Genomic DNA, 21,576 nt, shown 5'->3' with positions numbered 1-21,576 from the left:
AGAGGGGAGCAAATGTAAAAATTTCCCACATTACCCCCTCTCCCCTATATATATCGTATTGGCCCTTTGAGACAAATTGTGATTTTTGAATATGGGCTATACAAATAAAATTTGATTGATTGATTGATTGAAACTTCAATAATGACTTGGCGACGTAAAGCTCTGGGCAACTTATTTTTTGTACTTCTAATCAGAAAACTTAGACCAAACTGAAGTTATTGTACTCTGCCCTAAACACTTCAGAGAAACATTGTCTGACCATATAGTTACTTGACATGAGTTTGGCCTTCTGCTTTACTGTGAGGAACCTTAGAGTTATGTTTGATCAGGACATGTAATTTGATCCACATATAAATCAAGACTAAACTAGACTATTGTTATTCTTTATTATCAATATGTCCCAGTAAGTCTGGGAAAAGCCTTTGGTTGGTCCAAAATGCTGTAGCAATTGAGCTCCTTTGTATTGGCTACCAGTAAAATTCAGGATATAATTCATAATCCTACTCCTCACATAGAAAGCCCTTACAAAGCATGCCCAACCCATATAAAAGAGCTCATACCACCATACTGTCCAAATAAATCTCTTCTCTACCAAAACACAGCCTCGCTTGTGGTTCCAAGAATCTGTAAGAGTAGAATGGGAGGTAGAGCCTTCAGCTCCCAGGCTCCGCTCCTGTGGAACCAGCTCCCACTCTGGGTTCGGCAGGCAGACACCATCTCTACATCTAAGGTTAGACTCTCTGATAAAGGCTATAGTTAGGGCTGGATCAGGTGAGTCCTGAACTTTCCCTCAGTTATGCAGCTATAAGCCTAGACTTCTGGGGGAACTCCCATAATGCACTGAGGACTCCTGCTTTTCTCTCTGTCCTCATTCTGCAGGTGGATCTGACTGCAAAGCTGCAGAATCAAGATTGGACACTACTACTTAAATATAATTATTGCTAGTATTACAATGTTATTATGAATATCTTAATAATACTTTTAAATATCATAACATCATTCCTCTTCTTAAACCATAGTCCACTAATGTTTATATCGATCTGTTACTACTTGTAAGTATTTGCTCATGGTGGGAACTGGTGGGTTTCTATTCTACGTACAATATTCTAAATAACCCTGAGACAATATATTTTATGATTTTTCGATAAATACAAATATATACAATATATATATACAAATAAAAATAACCTGAACTATCCCTCAGTTATGCGGCTATAAGCCTAGACTTCTGGGGGAACTCCCATAATGCACTAAGCACTCCTGTAGTGTGTGTTTTTCTCTGTCCTCATTCTGCAGGTGTCTCTGACTGCAGAGCTGCAGAATCAAGATTGGACACTACTACTTAAATATAATCATGCTAGTATTACAATGTTATTATGATTATCTTAATTAAACTTTAAACTATCATTATAACATCATTCATCTTCTTAAACCAGAGTCCACTAATGTTTATACCTATCTGTTACTACTTGTTACAAGTACTTGCTCATGGTGGGAACTGGTGGGTTTCTATTCTACGTACAACATTCTAAATAACCCTGAGACAATGTATTTTATGATTTTTCGATATATACAAATACAATTTAATGAAAGATATGTGAAAAGGTAGATGTCATATTTACACTCAATATCTGTATTCATTCTAAAATAGGCAAACTTATCAATATCATTCATTATGTGTTGTCAGCCAGAGACGAGGGAGGTGGAGGGTGGGGTCGACCTCAGATCCCTCTCATATTCTGAATTGGTTTCAGGCCCGAACGTGTGCAGATAGATATAAAAAAAATGGGCCATTTCCACCCAATGCTTCCCATAGTTTCAGTTACCACTTAATTCATTAACCTCCACACCGGTAAGAGGATGACGCAGCACCTGGCAGGCTTCTTGATCTTTGATTAATCAGAAGACAGGCTGTGAAGGAGGCTAGACCTAATATTAGCCTTTTCAGACACAAGCTCCAACGTGAGGCTTCATAACAGGTATTTCAAGATGAATAAGGACTTTTTTAATGAGCTGTGAATCCCCTGCTTTAGTTGGAGACCCAGAATAAAAATATAGAGCGGGACATGACTTTCATAGATCTCCTTTAACAAGAACGCTGTCAAGAGCAGACTGATGGATGTAGATCTGACGCACAATCAAAACCCAACTCACCTCTTCCTGGGTCAGGGTGACATGTATTTGTCTTCAGCCCTGGAAGTGCTGGTATGTGATATCAACCTGATGGTGGTTGCACCAGGTGGAGAATCTCAAATATGACAGCAACAGAGTGAAAGGATTGTATGAGGGAGAGAGTTTAAAATGGAGTGTGTGAGCTCCGGAGAGAAAATATAGGAAATTATAATTCATTACTTAAGCCACTGGCTGTGCCAAAACAACCAAGCTTAGAGAGGCTATAAACAGAGCGGGGCATAGCAGCACTGAGGGAGTCAACAGAAAGTTCAGGGGAGCCAGCCAGCATCTCAATATTTCACCCTTCACTGATTCATCCAACCACAGAGCTGTGAATCACTAGGAAATCTACTCGCTAGACTTCCATGAACTACCACAGAGTCTGCACTTTCCTGGAGCTGCCTCCCAGCTGTCTCTCCCTGGCCGATTTACCTGATTAACATCAGAACCAACAGTGAGCATGGGGGTCAGAGTGTTAATGCAGAAAATGCCTACCACACTTTTCAGTGGATCGCACTTCCCCTCACACCGGGCTGAATGAGGAGAAGGAAGGGAGAGGGAGATCGGAGAGTCCATCGGGGGCAGGTTGCATCCGACCATGGCCCCCGTGCATTGCATGAAAATCAGTCAGGCATAATCAGTCATCCCACACAGTACAGGAACATGCCCGCCATTAAGTTGTTTACATATCCCCGAAATGACTCTGGAGTGGGTAATAAGTGCAAATCAATGAGCAGAGCGGGAGAGATCTGGGTGAACGCTGCAGCCCCTGATGTAGCCCAGACTGACAGTGCATACCCACATGATGGATTAGTGCAGCTGGCAAATTACATCTCTCTAATTGTGCAATGTAAAGTGCATTACAATGTATCACTCGTGCTTCAATCTCAGAGAAACACAGGCCTGATGTTTGATGGTGGAAAACAACTGCACTTACGGATAATTCCAGCTTGTCACAACATCTTATTTTTGTCCTCGTAACGTTGTATGTACCAACTCAAACTTACATGGGAGATAAAAACAAAGTCAAACAGTGACATTGTTACGCAAACTATCTATTGTAAACATCCTTCACAGTTTTATGGATCCACTTCATGAAACAAACTATTTGTGCAAAGTGTACGAGACATGATGAACCCTACATGTTGGGTTTATTCTTTCATACTGTGTCTCTTTCATGCTGATGGCGATGACAAATGAAAAATGAAAAAAGAAACAAATAGTTTTGAGGAAAGGGATTAAATATATTGTACAAAAGACATTTCATTTGATGCATTGAAACTTGTGCAAACGCAGTTTTCCTTTGCGATGAATTATTAGAAGCATTCTCAATGTTGACCCATGTAGTTCAGATAATCTGAATAAACTGTTTGCGTGATGATCTTGTGCTTCTAAGAGTCTTGGTTGTAGCATTGTAAATTTGTGGTAAATACATGTGTAATAGCTGACAATCATACGTTGGCAAAACTGTTAACAGTTCAGTTAGTTTCAATGTGAGCCTTCTTTCTGATATACATAATAGAAATGATATTGTGGAAATGTAAAACATTGACTCAAGTGACATTAAGAAACAACAGAGGACAGGAGTGTCAGTTGCTCAGTGAGTTTCACAGTCATTTGCTGATTAGACTTTGCTAACATTAGCGTACCCATCATACACTACTGGTCATACCAGAGGAATTATGGCTGCTGTAATTTAACTCTATTCCGCAAATGGACAGCTCAACTATGGACTGAGCTCAAAGACTTCACTCAGCATTGTTTATATGACATCAACAAATAAAAAAATCTGCCTAGTTATCAAGACACCCAAGTGTTTGCTTTTATCACAGCACCTAAATCAGGGTTTCAAGTTCAAATGGGGATTCTTGTCATCAAGAAAGAAGCATCTATGCCTCATTGTCTGTTTCACAATTTAAAGAAAGAACACATTTACTGGTGGCAGTCTTTTCATGAGGAGCAACAGTGAAAATATGTTTGGTCAGTTATGATCCGAATGAACAATAACTTTCACTTAGAGTTTGTTCAGTTTCGGTGGAAACAGTCTTGAGTTTATCATTGAGGCCTCATTGAGAGGTTTGTATGTGTAATCAGATGTTGTCCTCCTCTGTCTCACAAACTCTCATCCTGTGGGTCCCTCCCAGTGGTTTGAGGACAGAGGTGAAGAAGGAGAATCTTGTTTTAGGGGAAGCAGTGACAGGTAAGCTGCGTGCACTACACCAGATATATAGTTCCACTTCTCATTTATAAGAAGAGGAATGTGTCATAATTTTTTTTTTTAACAAATTAACTCCTAAATGCAAATGAAACAGAGGACAACAGAGATTAAAATGCAGGATGTTTGATAAGCATTACCTAGGTAACTAAAAAATATCATATTTGTCAACTTTGTAAACCATCCACATGAAAGTCAGCACCTATGAAGACAATCACATTGTGTTTTTTTTGTTCATGTTCAAATCCACAACATCCAGTGTGCACTCATGTTTCTTGGGCCTCTTCCTACTGCTTGGTAATCACAGATGGGGTCATTCAAGGTCAGGCCTGTCAGCGTGGCTCCCAGGAGAAGCTCTGAAGGCCAAAAATCCAAACTATTTTTGAATTCTACTGAGGGCTGAGCCTGAGACCAATTTCAGAATGACTGTAGCACAGGAAACTAATCAGCTAAATGCATGTAGATGGAATTTGTTGCTTTTTTAGAGTTTAGTATAAGTACTTCACTTCAAGAGGTTTATGAGGGGAGCAGCGCTCTGTCTGATGTGAACAAGTGAACACAAACACAGTGGTGCATGTGTTCGGGTGTTGGAAGGGGGATACAGCCTGTAGATGGACTGCGTATGTAAACAATTATTTTTGTGGGACAAAGTACTTCTGGTTCCTTAAAGAAGGTCTTGGTTTAGGGAGTCGCTTAAATAGGCAACAAAATCACATTAAGACACTTTCACACAACAACCCCTGTTCCTTCCTTTGACTATAATGACTATGTTTCCACGGACTCCGATATTAACCTGATTTAAGACAACAGCCTGAATAAGACACTGCCATGTGAACATAATTTTAATTTCCATTAACCTGAATAAGGCCAGACTCGGAATATGCAATAATCGAAGTAAGAAATGTATTTGGACCATAGTTGTATTATGTATACGTCTTAATTGCAGGTTATTACAGGAGTTACCAACTGCTCGACAACACATGTCCAGGTTGTAAGTAAGATGGAAAATAAAAAGGCGTTGTGGCTTTTGCAAAATTAGAAACTACCAAAATGGTATACAATATAGCATCATACATTAAACAATTTCAGGTTTGGGTTTTAAAACTGGTAGAATAATGCCAGACATAATGGCGTAGGGACGTAATGAGTCATTGTCTGGCTATGCTCTGTGACATGTAAACTTGAATATGATTGAAATATTACATTTGCGACTCATGCAAACAGTAATTGAAATAATGACCTGCTCTGAATAAGGTCAATAGTGGTGTCTATGGAAACGTAGTCGATGTCTCAGTGTTTTGGAGGCTGACATGCCAACAAAGTCAGTTAATAATCCATCACGACTATGAATTCTATTTATGTACAGTTTTTTTTTAAGTAACATGGTTTTCACAGGACATTAACTGTCCCATGAAAGAAAATAGAAACTTTAAGTTCAAGAATCAAAGAAAACTGATTGGATTACTATGTTTTTCCCTCATGGCAGTGACACAAACAAAAGTGTTTTTTATGAATGAAGCAGTGATACTGAAAGACAAAACTAGTAACGTTGCATTTGATAATTGATTCATTCTATTTGACAAATTGGGCAAAACAGACAATGGCTCTAGAGAGGTCCTTTCATGTTTTATGTTATCTCTGTAGGTTTTCTCACACACTTGGAAGGGCAAGGAGACAAGGTGGAGTTGAACCGACCTTGAGACCTTCCTGCCTGTTTGAACCCTGCCGGTGCTCTCCCTCTTGTGCATTACCTGAGTCTTCAGCCGGAGACACACACATCGCTGAAGCAGAGACAGTAGCCAGAAGTTTGGGATCAAATACAAAAAAAGTCAGCTTCTAGCAATAAATGTGCGTTCATATGTTTTTTGGGGGGGGGGCTTAGCTTTCACAAGAGGACCAATGGGAGGGGGTGGGATGTATCCATTGCCTATTTGTGTAGTCTGCTCTTGCTAGCTTCTCCGGACTTACCAACCCTGGCTTTATATGCCAATAAAACCTATGCACTAAACCTTGTAATGTTGCAGAATAATATTAACCTGCAGATGATGCCATTGAAAAAAGGTCACCCTGAAGTTATTATCTTAATTTTGGCTCTACTCCTGCATGACAGCACCTGTGAGATTTAAAAAGTGGTAAAATATTTTATTCTTAGCTACTGTTACTTCAGAGAATATTTACACAAAAAATTAAATTTCAAAATGAGAGAGTTAAGTCTCCATAAAACTCTGTGCGTTTAGACGGGGCCCGAGCCAGTCACCTGAAGGCTCAGCGGGTCTCACTGTTCAGGGCTGCGTGCAGACAGCAGCGCCCTGGGAGTGCTCAGCTGTAAGTGTTGAGCTCCACTGTTGAGAAAGACCTATCCCTATTATTCTACCTCCACATCATGCACCGACCTTCATTTATCAAAGCTGAGTCCTGGCCTGGGCTAGTGACACACTGGGACTGCACTTGTCATCTAGACCATACATTATGTCAGTTAAAGCTGTTTTTTATTAGCTGGATGACAGATAGTTCTTTAATTGTTTTGTTATTTTTTTTCTCCGTATGTGAGAAAACACAGAGCTTGAACATGGGAATGTGTGGCCTCTGCTTTTGCTATGTTTGGATAGAAAAATGGGAAAGTCTTACAGAGCATGTGTGAGGATTGCTAATGTGGTAATATATAGAAAACTGACAGCACAGTGACGTGTTTCGAGGTCTCAGGACATGGTTTTAATTAAACATATAACAGAGAAGGCTTTTTAATAAATAAACAACTTAATCAGTGTGTGACGTCAAATCCCTGGGGAGCATGTGGGTGAGGTGGTGGTGGTGAAGACACTGAAAGGCAGGAGGTGAGAGGTGAAGACTTATCCATCACAGATTTTCGACAAGAATATCTCAGTTTATTACAAGGGAATTTAACAAAAATGTATCTTATGCAGCAGGGTCTAAGATTTTTCTTGTGGCCATTTGAAATGGAATAATGTCAACTTGGGACCTGACATCATCTTTTGGTTATGATCAGTTTAAATTAACCAAAGACGAGATGACATAATTCGAATAAAAATCATTCATCAAGGAAAACTGCTCAACATTTGCTGTTAGCAGATTTTTAAAGCATGAAGATTTGTTCCTTTGCTCTGTTCTGTTCTATTGGCCCGTTTCACATTTTGATTCGATTAGCACAGTGTAATATTAGTGGCTTTTTTCCCCATTCAAGAGTCAATTCAAGCAAAGCCACATGACAGTGTGACTGTGAACCAGCACTGACCCTAAAACTAAAAGGGCTAAATGAAATTCAGATGTCACTCACTGAGTTATTCACTTGCTTTCATATGTCAGTTCATGAGAACTTGCAGGCACTAAGACAGACCTAAAGAATATAGATTTACTATGGGTATTATTTACTACGGTATTAGATAATCATTCCAGTTTAATAGAACTATTCTGCTGGTTAATTCTTAATGTAAAATATAGGCAGCTGAACCCACTTTGCTTCCCCAACTTTTCAAAGTTTGATCTAACTGAGCTCCTGCATTTCAGTGATTTGATTTTATGATCCAAATACATTCTTCTTCCGCTCATCTATGGTCAGGTCACAGTGGCAGCAGGCTATGCAAGGTATTTCAGATAAAAACTCCTGGACAAACCCTGAGATGCACTCCTTCATTTGGTGCAGTAACTCATCCCTAAGCTGTCATCAGACCTGGAGGTGCTGCCTCTCATCCTGGCTGCTCCACACTGAAGGCAGACCACATCATCTGCAGTTCTTATGTTCCAAACTCTGGACACTGCTCGCCTTGGCTGAACTCTGAGTTTCTGTCCAGGATTATCACAAATCAGAGACAACACCCAGTGCGTTTGTCTTATACATACGACCCAGCTCCAGCTTTGGTTAGACCAGATGGCTAGTAGCATAGACCCTGGTAAATGGCTTTGTATTTATATAGCGCTTTTCTAGTCTTGAGGACCACTCAAAGCGCTTTAAAGTACAGTTCTACATTCACCCATTCACACACACACACACACACACACACATACACATATACACACACACACACACACACACACATACATACACACACACACACACACACACACACAGTGCATCTATTCGCAGCACTTAGTTATTCTATGGGGGGTCATTCGGGGCTCAGCATCTTGCCCAATTACACTTCGGCATGCAGAAGGGTCAGACTGGGGATCGAACTGCCGAACTTCAGGTTCGAGGACGACCACTCTAACCCTCAGCCACAGCCGCCCATGGTAACCCTGTATCCTGCCTAGAGAAGCAGTAACCTAAGAATCCACTGGTGGACATCAACAGTGAGGGAAGCCATCAGGGTAAAATAGGAGGCCATTTGGCTCAGGAGTCTCCTGAACCAGAAAACATTAGCAGGGTACAGAAGGGCTGCAGCAGTCACCTTTGGTGTCGGAGGAGGCTTTGTCTGTTAGTTGGCCTCAAGAAGGTTCTAACGAATTGTAGATGACTCTGGAAGGGAAACCAGGGTTCAGGCTGTATTCAGCCTGGGAGGAGAATAGCTGATGCAAACTGGGAATATTGTTGAGTGGTGGAAACCGCATTATGTGGAGCTCCTGAACCCTATGAGCATGCCCACTGGGAATGAGTAACAGTCTGAAGACTGGGGGGAGCTTCACATTGGTTACTGACAGAAATTGCTGAGGTGGTCAAGTTGCTCTTCTGAATGGAATGCTGAAGGCTAGTCAATATCCTTACTAATGTTTTACATACACAGGCCTTTCACACTGCTTATAATAGTTAACAATTAGGTATAATAATTTTTGGGTAAATATTATTTACACAAATTGCAAAGGAAGTGTAACACTTGTGGCAATGACATTAAATGAAGTTGCTAAAAAAAGGTAACACAGATTTCTGTGATGCTTTACTTTATGTTGATACAATCAGACTGAGTTAAACAGGTGTCATCATGTGCCATCTAAAAAATGTAAATCTAGTTTCCTGAATAAACTTTGATAGTCTGTACATTTTGACATTAACAGTCGACATAATTTTAATTTAACTTAATGTAAATTATGTGTCCGGTCTTTGTGATAAGTCAGACTAACTATAGCCTAGATCTGACATAACATGGACATGCAGAACGTGTCTTTTCATCGAACTGTGGGAATGAAGAACATATGTATTTTTGGACTGCTCCTTTATGGAGCTGCTTTTAACAGTTTTTAATTCTCGCTTCCTTTGCTTTTCTCAGTGCAGCCATAAACGTGTTCGTTTTCCCATCATAGTTTGTATAAGGTATAGAAGTTTTTATTCTCCTCTGTGGGCAGCTGTGCAGCAGCTACTGGTGTGATAGGAAGTTGCAAAGCCGAAGCTGAGCACTGGTCTGGACCCAGGCTTATTTGTCATTTACAAGCTCAGCTTTAACTCCGATGATTTCCAGATGTTACAGATGTTATTACCACATTATTGCTGCTGGTAGAGCCCCAACTGTGAAACCAACCACAACAGGCCCAGCCTCAATGCTAGCGGTGGAAGTAGAAGAGTTTGACTCTGTGTTGTTTCTTTTGGCTACAGGCCACTGGGGCCTCTAAAGGCTTTAACTGATGTATTTAGGAAATTTGAGGCTCCAGCAAAGAAATCATGAGGTTTTTCAGTAGAACGTTGAAAGTGCAGTGATCCTGATACTTATTGTATCTACACTTTAAATTTTTAAGGAACACCTAGCTGATACAGTCTGATACAACAGGCTTGTTCCAATGTTCAGCCACTGTGGCTCATGTTCGAGGATATAGTGCTGTTGAACTGCACTATGTCATGTCCATAGGCATAATTTTGTTCATTGCAATCAAATCATTGACTGTAGGCAAAAATTACCTTTTGGTATAATGCCACAGAGTTCAACGGCACAAAAAGATCACAGGTCATTACCAGCAGTCAGTGGACAGTCAGAGAAAGATCATGGAGGACACTCACTTCTATAACAGAGACAAAGATTTCGATCTCCACAAAGAAGGAACTGCTCATCATCATGAGATCCTATAACTCAAAAAATATGCACTGACAATCTGCTGAGGAAAACTTAGTGATGCAGTGAAAGCGAGCGATAGGACCTTTAAAAAGTAACTAAACAATTATTGTGTCAGGCCACTATTCCTCAAGAATGAACATTCACACACATCTCAATCAATCATCTTTATTGGCGTCAGTCTAATATGAAACACAGAGGAGAGCTGAAATAACAGGATTAAATACAAAATTAAAGATAACCATTTATGAAACTATTCATCACTGACCAGCCAATACTACAACAAGACAATATATATGAAGAAATTTGATCTCTGAAAAAGATTGTTTGCTCTCAACTATCCTGTTCCGTCTCCTCCAGTCTTCCCTTTCCTCATACCTCAAATCTACTGTTGACATTAGCAGTAAAACGAGGTTGCATGTGTGCCCATCAGGAGAAGCACTCCATTACACACACTGGGCAAGTGGCTCAGTGTGACAGAAAAGAAACATTAGAGACGAATAAAGAGAAAGTGGGTTACCAGTAAGATGGAGCTGGAATCATGACATAGTTGTCGGTGGACTGACATTACCACCTCTGGGCCCTGCAGCGGTCATTTCATCTTTATCTTTAATCACACCACTGATTGGTGCTGCTCTTTTCTAAAACACATTATCTGCAATGGTTTTGTTGATGTGTGTAGAGGCCAGATGTCATGATAGGGCCTAATCTTCCATCTGATTGTCCACACTTTTATGCACCACAAAGAAAATAAATACATTATAAGGTCCTAATTGTTGCCAGACAAATTTTAGACTGCATGTCAGTAAATAAAATGGTTATGCACATGGCTGTGTAATTTCACAATTGGAAAGAATATATGTAAAGTTTGAAAGAAAAAATGCAACAGTGGTATAAGGTCAAAATATTATTTACAAAATAGATATCACAATGAAACTTCTACAGCTGATCTATATTAAGAGGATTCTTTTTTTAGTATCTCTGTCTCTAAAAAAATTGTTTCAGATATGCAATGGATGCATTATGTAATTATATAACTATAATTTAGATACATTTCCAGAAAATTGGATAAAGCCTGGTTCAAAAATTATTGTTACCCTTTGCTGACATATTAAAGTCAAGGGTTTTATATGAAGAAGTGAAAAACCCCACAATTTACATCACAGAGAAAAGAACGTTGTTGAATTTTTTAATTATTTTTATATATACATTTTTTTCCAAAAGAAGACACGCAGAGCTAAAGATTGCAATACTAAATCTACATTTAACTAAACTTCTGTAAAATAAAGTTTCCCTTGGACATTTCTGTAGTCATTTGATTGGTTGAAAGTCTGTTTTTACGAGCTCCCGCGAAGGGAACTGTCGCTTTGAACTCTGGGTAATGAAGTTTGTGTGTCAGTGGCCGCTCTGTTAGCCCGTTAGCTCTTGATGCCTGGAGGTCCGCTCAGCCTCACCTCCGAATGGCTGAGGAGAGAATGATGAGCGGGAAGACGGTGGTGGTGACCGGGGCTAACAGCGGGATAGGAAAGGCCACGGCGACCGCCATCGTGAAGCTCCGGGGCCGCGTGATCATGGCCTGCCGGGACCTGAGCAGCGCGGAGGAGGCGGCCCGGGAGATCCGAGAGCAGACCGGGGCCGATCAGGCCCAGCTGGTCCTCAAACAGTTGGACCTGGCCTCCCTCACATCTGTACACACGTTCTGTCAGGACATGATGAAGGTAGCGACATGGCGTCATGTCACCACACAGCCTGAATATCCCAGGTGTCAGCAAGAAAAGAACGATCAGGCCAAACGTCATTCATAAATCCACCTATTTTATGATTGGACCTCTGTTATCTAGAAACCTCATTACTCAGAAGTTTATGTTGTTTATTATGTCCTTGACGAAATACCCCTGTTTGATTCGGCAGAGATTTTAAACCTAAAACAACATGCGCCTAATGACACTGTCAAAGTTATAAATCTGCTGCCTTTCCCCCAAAACATGAATAGTAGAAATGATGAATAATGTTTCGATATTTTGCTCATAATCACCAAACATATGACGTGACGAAATATTTTAAATTAAAGGTTATTTCACACACACTGGAAATTAAAATAAATAAATAAAGGACTTGACACTATTGTGAAAATGAAATATATAATAAATTATTTAAAATTATTATACATATTACTAAATAGGAAAGTGACAAAAATACCTGTGAGTAAACTGTTAATCGCAACCGATAATGTCCTGCTGCTAATCTTTTGAGTTACAGTTAAAAAACATTGAAGGTTCGGCACAGGTGATCAGTGTGTCACCGACATCAGTCAAATCATCACACGTATGGGCCACACCCCCTCAGATCTTAATGAAATATGCTGATTTGGTCACATGAGAAACTTATGGAACTGAAATGTAATGGAGAGAGATTTGAGCTAATACAATCTGAACTTTATGGAGCTCTGTCACTTTCACTGGTAATATCTTCTTTAATTGGTCAAATTGGTTCCCATATGGTTTTAAAGGTCTTTTCAGCTCCATATTTATCTAAAGAGTAAGCTATCCTCAGTATGAAACACAATATGATTAGTTAAAGTTAGTTCATTGTGTCATCAAAGACCTCCAGAAAGTTTGTTTTTTGTTTTTTGAGTTGTTGCTGAGACATCCTGACTCTGAAGTGAAAGCACTTCACTTATTGTTTATCATACCACACTAACAGCAGTTAGTGATCAGTGTATGGTCAGGAGTAGTCTGATCATTTCATTTTAACACAGCTTCCATCCCATATTAAAGCATAGTCTACACTGTCATTATGGCTTTCAAATATTACATAGAAGTGAGACACATTGTCGTATATCCTCAAATGCAGGTTTTACACTGAACCTGAAGCACAGCCTGCACTGTTCACAGTACACCATCAAAGTAAAAGCACACAGATTATCTCTAGACGTCTCACAATCTCCTCTGTGCTGTGGAGCAGGAGGAGCCTCGGCTGGACGTGCTCATCAACAACGCTGGAGTCTACCAGTGTCCTTACACCCGAACAGAGGACGGCTTCGAGATGCAGTTTGGGGTCAACCACCTGGGCCACTTCCTGCTCACGCACCTGCTGCTGGACCTCCTGAAGCGATCTGCTCCCAGCCGCATCGTGGTGGTCTCCTCCAAACTCTACAAGCACGGTCACATCAACTTTGAGGACTTGAACAGCGAGCACAGCTACGACAAGGCCTTCGCCTACAGTCGGAGCAAACTGGCCAACCTGCTGTTCACCTGTGAGCTGGCCCATCGACTGGAGGGCAGTGGCGTGACGGTGAACGCCCTGACTCCAGGCATAGTGAGGACTAATCTGGGGAGGCACGTTCATGTCCCGGTGTTAGCTCAGCCCATGTTCAACCTGCTCTCCTGGGGCTTGTTTAAGAGCCCTGAAGAAGGAGCTCGGACTTCAGTGTTCTTGGCCTGCAGCCCAGACGCAGGCGGTGTGCAGGGAAAGTGCTTCGCAGATTGTCGGCCTCAGGTTCTGCTGGACAAGGCCACAGACCGGGAAGTCGCCAGTAAGCTGTGGGACATTAGTGAAGTCATGGTGGGCATAACCACATGAGTTCAAGATCTCAGGAACAGATTGTCGTTACAGAGTGAAGTGAATGATCAGAAATCAAATCAAAAATATTCAGTGTCTTGCTTGTTACAGCAGTGTTATTTGAGAAGCAATCATATGCATCTGCTTTCGGTCACTATTTCCTTCTATATATTTTCAAATTTATAGTGAATGACAGAGTGCTATGTTTGTGTGATTCAGGTTAGGGCTGGCTATCAGGTTCTCTACTTTGGGGAGTATGACTTTTTTTCATTGAAAGCCTCTGAAAACACAGAATGCAGATTTTTCTCTGTGGGTTAAATAATAGTGAACATATTTTATCATGATTTATTAACATTTAAATCAAAATTTATTATCTTTCAAGCTATGAACAAAAATCACAAGGGCTTTAGACTTGTCCTATGAGTCACAGACATTATGATCAAATACATTTGGAGTAAATATGCCGAAGTGTATACAATATGTTAGAATATATTCATTTAAAAATAAATGTAACTTAATGCCAAAAATGTCTCATTTGTTTTTCATATCCATGATAATGGCCTGAGTTACGTTTTTCTGAGTTTCTTTTCTACAGTTAAGATGCAGCATAATATTACATTTGAATAAAAACCCACTGCACTATACAATTTCACAATTCTGTTATATTATCAACAGTAAGTTATAAGATTCAGTTCAATCGCTTTTATTAAAGATGGATCACAACAATTTGCAGTCAACAACCTGTTCCATTCCAGTACTCCAGGTGGCAGTAATGTAGAATACTCTACAATAAATATGATACTGTACAATATGCGATTCTATTTGTTCAGCTGTTGATCGCATAAGACTATTATGAAGCGTTTTCAAAATATTCGAAAAGCTAAACAGATTTTGTGACATATAGCAGAGATTTATTGGCTGAAATAAAATACTTGAGTACTCAACCAATCAGGCATCTTCAGCGCTGTTGGCTCCACCCCAAGTATACCTGTACCCTAGTTCCTGAAATCTTAGCCCCTGGTCTGGAGTTCCTGCATGGGTTCCAAGTTCCTGGGGAAAGTTCCTGTGGTGGAAATGCAGCTTTAGGCAGAAGGTTCCTATCAGACAGAACTCAATGTCTTGAGATGTATTTTCTTTAAAAACATGACGGGTACTGTAATTTCTCAACAAGGTCTCTGCTCTTTGGAAGCCGTTCCTTGTATTAACATACCTTTGATAAGCAGTCACTTACATTAAAATGATTGCTGTAGCCTACACACACACACACACACACACACACTCTCTGACACTGTACTCCGGATATTGGATTGCAACGAGCCACTGAGCCCCTGAAGAAAATCATGGGTCTTCATGGGTTAGTTAAGCTCCAATCAGCCGTGCTGCTTGCTCTGAGCGTGGTCATTAGCTGTATTTTCTCTCCTGGTCAGCCACAAATAGAGCTCTCCTCCCTGGTAGTCAGACCTCCAGGATACATAACGATTTTCCCACCTGCGTTCTTCATTAGGATATTTTCTGGATCATTTAAAGAGAGATGGAAAACAAGGTGGAAACACCGAGGCAGCCACTTTATCAAATCTATCTGGCACAAAAGCCTGCTGGGGCCTTTTAATGGCAGCTCCGTCCTATTTATTTTACAAATAACTCCCAATTAGTGCAATTACAGAATTTAATGTTCTTAATCGGTGCAGTAATATTGATAGGCTAGGTACTGCAGGGCTAATATAGATGTGAGGCCCTCACTTGAGCCGCTGATGCAACACATGATGGTTTAATTAAAAGTGCATTAAGTCTGTCCTTCCCTCAGCTTCTGTTGGACTCACTGTGCTCAGGCCTCCAGCTCCATCACCTCATACCTCACAACAAGCAGAAGACATACTTCACTGCTGCTTCTCCATCAGGCAGCTCCGTCGCTCCGGTTCGGACCAGAGAGGCTGCTTGTACAATTTGGTACAATCATGCTCCCCACAGGATCAGTTGTGATAATGTGATTTTAACATCGGTGTTAAACCAAAAAGCTGGAACCATAATGACTCGTATTGTGACCTACCAGGAGATAACAGATGTCTTTCCGACATCGTCACTCAGTGGTGGGACCGGAAGGATTTTCTCCCACACTTAATTTTCACCTTCACTTGAATGTGGATCTAAATGCTTGTGTGCTGTGTAGCTAACACGCTGATGTGGACAAAAGCCTATAGAACACAGTATTTTGGTGGAGATCTGGATTGGGGTATTGGGTATTTTCCTTGATTTCCCAGTAAATGATTGGTGCATCTTGATGGAAATAATCAGGAATTTTTAGGGGACCGGTACTTATGAGGTTGTGCAATTTGGTGCAGATCCATATAAAGATCTGGATCAATTCATGTAAATGTGGTTTCATTAGGGAACTGCTGGGCCTTGGAGGAGGACCCTGCTCTCCGAGTGCCATTTTAGTTTTCCATGTTACCAATCTACTTACCTCTATTTCTACATTTAAATAATCAGTGCAAAAATCTCTACTTAGCTCTTAATAACTTGTTTTAACTCGCACTCAAGCTTTTTCACCTTCTGACCAGCAGTGCTGATGGAGTATCCAGGCAGTTTACATTGGATTGAACATTGGATTATTCAGCTGTTTCTTTGACTGACAAGCAGATAACATTTATGGGAATTGTAAGTTTCAGATTCAGGAAATATAGGAAGTATTAAATCCATGATAAGCTTTAATTTGATATATTTTTGTGCTATATAATTGTTGTAGCTTGAGTAGAAGTCATACTGTAAAGCATTCACTGTGGAAATAAGATTGTGAATGCAGCGCACGGGGCTGCTGCACGGCCCTCTGCTCCCCAGTGACACAAGGCGGGATAAGGTTACACCACAGCTGACGTGAGATGATGGTGGTGCAACTGAGGCCGCAAAGGTCCACGGCAACAGCATTAGGGAGGGTGATGAAAATCTTTAAAAGAATGCGTGCTTGTAGTTTTACATATCAAGATGTTGGGGTTAATAGTTTCATGCTATAAGCCTCAGATAGAGCTGCAGCGCTGCACACGGACAGACCTCCAGAGAGCCGCTGTGATTAAGATGTGAGAAGCTGCAGCTCAACAGCCTGACATGAAATACTGCACAGAGTTTAAACGCAGTCATAGGAACAGAGAACGAATGACTTGACACAGCTGCACATTAAACACATGTATTTCATATAGCACTGCATTTGTAAAGTATATTGTAAATAATGTTACCCTATCACACTAATACATCCCACTACAATGAAAACCAAATATAAGAGTAACTTGAAACTAGTAAGGTGACTTACATACAGCAGTAAGGCAACATAAAGGAAATGTGGAGGAAATGTTTGGAAGTGCTCTACTGTTTATTGTTGGTTACATCTGTGTGAAACTTTGAGCAGCACAGGTTCTCCTTGTTCTTTTTAATCCTAAAAACTTTTTTATCAATAAATTATGACTTTATTCTTGTGTTATTATTACTTTTTACCCATTAAATGATGTCATTATATTTTAAATCTCTTCATATGGCCCCTTTACTTTTAATTGAAGTCTTACTTTTGTTTGTTTTTCTCGTTGTTAAACAATTGACATTGCGAGTATAACTGTAAAATACACAAGGTTAATTTACAAGACTTAAGAACAACACAGATTACTTTGGATAATGTTAGTATATAATAGTAATATAGTATTGTGAATTATTTTCCTTTGAATTTCCTTCCACGCTCAGAAGCCCTAGTCATTGAATCAGTGAGTAATGATCACATTATCTGAGCTCAGTGTTTGCTCCTAATCGGGAGAATGAATCATTGGAGATGATTATTATAACAATAAATTATACAGTTGTACAATTGTCAAAATCCTGCTGAGACTAAGCCTGAGACGTCAGTGAAATATGAAGTGTGATGCAGAAATATTCAAATACCGGGAAAAGCTGCGTTACACTGACTAAAGCCCAGCTCTGGTAATCATCACCAGAGTGGCGGGGAAAGTGAGTGACGGGCTGCTGGCAGCTGGACGATGTTTCTGTCTGTAGCAGCCTGTCTTTATTATGGCTTTACATGTGGTCTTAAAGCTCAGGTGCAATTTGGACAGAAGATTCAGGCTTTATTGCCGTTTCAGTGGAGCTGTTAGGAATTTAGTTTTGTAAGCTCTGCACTAGTCGTAGTGTAAAGCGCTCTGAGTGGTCGTAAAGACGAGAAAAGCACAACACTTAAATGCAGCCCATTTACCATAAAGCAAAACAGAGAGCTCAGGTCGACACACTGGTGGGAAAAACACCAAATGACTCCAGTCAAACAATAAAAACTATAAAGCATATAAAAATGGCAAAAATAAATACATAAAAATCGGTAATAGCACAGGAATGCTATTAGCTTCATAAACTAATGCAGGAAACAATTACGGTGTCCTGTGGACAAGTATAACAACAACCATGTATTGTGCTACAGAGTGAGGGAGGTTGGGTCGTGGTGACCTACAGGTTAGAAGCAGTATGACTGAGAGCAGGGCTGTAGTGGTAAAAGAAAAAGTGGTGGGTAAACTGTCATTTTTGGGCAGCTCTCTAACGCCGTTATATAAAATAAAGTAGATAAGCTTCAGTCAGCCATATACAAGACTAAATATAGACTATGAGACCTTAACAACTGAAATTGACTCATACATATTCCTATAAATAAATCCTTTTAATTGTATTATTGTGGTTCATTAGCAGTACTCAATTACTGTATTCACATTTTAGGGACTACTTTACCTGAGTGTAGTAATTTACTACTACAACTTTCTACTCCGCTAGATCTCACAGGCAAATATTGCACTTTTGCTCCACGATAATTTATTTATTTAATTATAGTTGCTAGTTAATTTCGAAATTTTGATTTTTGCATACAAAACATATAAAGATACAACAATAAAATCCTGGTTATACTTGAATGCATGTGTTTAGATGAGATAGAGCTTTATTTATCCACACATTGGGGACATTTTGTGTGTAATAATAACACAAGATACAAAGAGTGCATTCATTGAGATAATGACAGAGTTAATGTCCAGCCAGCATCATTGGATAATACGTTTGAAGTGTAACTGCTAATCATACGGTTCAGATAGCTAGATCAGGTTTGGTGCAATCAGAACATCCCATTTCATCTTTCTGATGATAAGAACTCCAAACACCTGCTCACTTCAGAATGTACCCCTGTTGGACCTGCGAGACAATTTGTTATTGAAGATCTATATTCCGACCCGGGAGTAGTGTGATCACAGCATGTTTGATATAATGTGAGATTTTGAACTTGTATTGTAAAAACAACCAAAGCAGACCCTGGTGACATTCGGGGCTGTAGCAAGTCTTATACAAATACAGGGGTGATGGTCCGTTGACAGGTGTCCCTTTATAATAAAGACATTACAAAGAGGCGCGTTAATGCTAATTGGTTTATTAAAAATAATAATTAAAATCATAAAAGCGCCAAATGTGGATTTTGAAGTACCTGCAGTCCACCACATGAAAATACAGAGGACAACGGGTCAGTCTCGACCGGGGCAATTGCAGCCCTGAAAGTTCATATCATCATCCCTGCAGCAGAGCAGTGTGTTTGCCCCATATACAGATGTGACCCTTCATAAACCCGTTGAGTTCATCCCAGCATTAAGACAGCAGGATGCAGAAACAGGAATTCAACTGATCCATAATGCCTCCCTGGGAAATTAGCATGAAGAATTCATCCGACTGCTGCAGGGGGACGAACGGTTTAAAGCAGAACAAGCAGGTCGAACGTGCAGCAGATTGTGGTGCTTGTCATGCGGTGCATACTGGGTTAATGACGAGTCCCAGTGCACTGAGCGGAGAGCCCCCGTCCGCCTGCGCTCTGGTGAATGAAAGGTGAGCAGCAGCGAGTCTCTGCGAGGAGAGGGAGCCCATAAATCATCTGGAAGAGTTTAGTGTAAAGTAGCAGGAGAGTTCCGCGGGGCCCAGGGAGCGCTTGTCTTCGGCCTACTGCTTGGCCAGAGGGATTTGTTTGCTTTAACCAGTCCAGTCAGGAGAAGAAAGACTGGCCCTGCTCCTCGCAGTCTCACCGTGGGACTGTCCGTCCCTTTCCCTCCCCTTTCTGTCGAACATACACACATGTTCCCTCACAGAGTTTGGCACTGCAGGGGGCTGCACGCTCACTACTATACAGTAATTAATCGGAAATATGCAAAATGGGATTTGTGGCAGTATTTGTTGCCTGTGTAAGAGTGTGCAGCCTAATCAGTCAGTTCTTAGAAAGTTACACCTTTGTATTTTCAGATGTTGCTCTGCAGAATTTATGTGGTGAGGAGACAGGTAAGGTTTTCTTCTGATGTCTCCTGCACCAGGTTTGTCCAAGTAATGCTTCAGATAGAGTCAGATAAATCAGAGCAGTTGATCAGTGTATCTGAAAGTTTTGTAAATCTCCCAGATTTTTTCTTTTTTTTTTTACATTGTCTAGCTGGAAGCACTTATATGTTTTTATATCTTGCCATACTTTGCTGGCACATGACACAATTACAACTGACCTCTGTTGCAGTTCTCTTTATAAATTCATGAAACATTGAAAGTGAAAACAATGGATTTTAACTGACTTCATTTACTTTTTAATTCATGAATCGACGAAAACTTTTATTTATAAACAAACGTAGCACTGTAAACAAACTGTGGTTATTTCTTTTCCCTGTTTGTCCAGACTGTGGAGAGGATCAACCATGTTCTATGTTCCTGTGTCAGGAGGCCTTAAGAGGAGTTAGCCATTTAAAGGGTATGTTGCAGTTTGTCAATTGAATCCAATGATTAATTCTACTTCTGTCTTTTAGTTGTGTATTGTAAATATGTTTGTCATGGGAGAGGCAGCCATGGGTTTGTGTGTTCCTCCTCCAGAATAGGGGTCATACCCAGGCACAGCTGCAGGTGTCCCAGTCAGCTGCAGAATCCTCCAGATCCTTGGGTCTGGTTTTGCACTTCCTGAATACGTTGTCCTTGTAGCGCTTCCTCCGCCAATTAGAGCGTGATCCATGGTGTCACTGAGAAAATAGCACTCTGCTCGGCTGCAATTATCATTATGTGACTTTTTGTTACTTTGCATCTGCTATATGTTGTGTGTTTCTGCAACAATCTAGATTTCAAATTAATATAATTGTCACCCAGCCTCAAGTAGTACCTGTATGCAGGAAGCTAAAGCAGTATATCAGCTGAGGGGGAGAGGGGGGGGGCACATCCTGGACAGGTGGCCAGTGTCACTTTATGTGGGGAGGTCAAACTGAAAGTCACACGCGCGCATTAAGCGTAGCCCATGAACCTTCGCTGCACAGTCAAAGTGTGTGCACCATTACAGTAGAAAGAGGGGGTCCCAGTTGAAGCAGGAAGTGGGTCTGTAAACCGTGATAAATGTTTACAACACACATCACTTTTCTCTTCAGCTTTGTTTGACCACAGTTCCACCCTGTGTGACGAATGGGTCGGTGGCCGCCACACCGAGCTTTCTCAGAGGAAGTGGTAAAAAAAACACACACTTACTCTCCTTCAGTGGAGTCAGTGCTGTGGTGTTTCTCTCCCAGTAACAGAGCACAGGGAGAAGGTGGCCGTGGGGTTTGTTCCCTCAGAAGTTGACCCTGTCTGCTCGCG

General features: G+C 40.6%; 1 protein-coding gene across 1 annotated transcript; it reads left to right on the top strand.

The window, feature by feature from the left end:
• Window positions 1-11,762: 11,762 nt before the first annotated feature.
• LOC128450753 (retinol dehydrogenase 14) lies at window positions 11,763-14,468 on the top strand. Its single transcript, XM_053434404.1, has 2 exons — window positions 11,763-12,098; window positions 13,345-14,468. The coding sequence occupies exons 1-2, from the start codon at window positions 11,841-11,843 to the stop codon at window positions 13,960-13,962; spliced, it is 876 nt and encodes a 291-aa protein (XP_053290379.1). The 5' UTR covers window positions 11,763-11,840; the 3' UTR covers window positions 13,963-14,468.
• The last annotated feature ends 7,108 nt before the right edge of the window (window positions 14,469-21,576 follow it).

This window comes from Pleuronectes platessa, chromosome 11 (genome assembly GCF_947347685.1).
Source record: "Pleuronectes platessa chromosome 11, fPlePla1.1, whole genome shotgun sequence".
Taxonomy (NCBI): domain Eukaryota; kingdom Metazoa; phylum Chordata; class Actinopteri; order Pleuronectiformes; family Pleuronectidae; genus Pleuronectes; species Pleuronectes platessa.
This window is presented reverse-complemented; position numbering and strand designations above follow the sequence as displayed.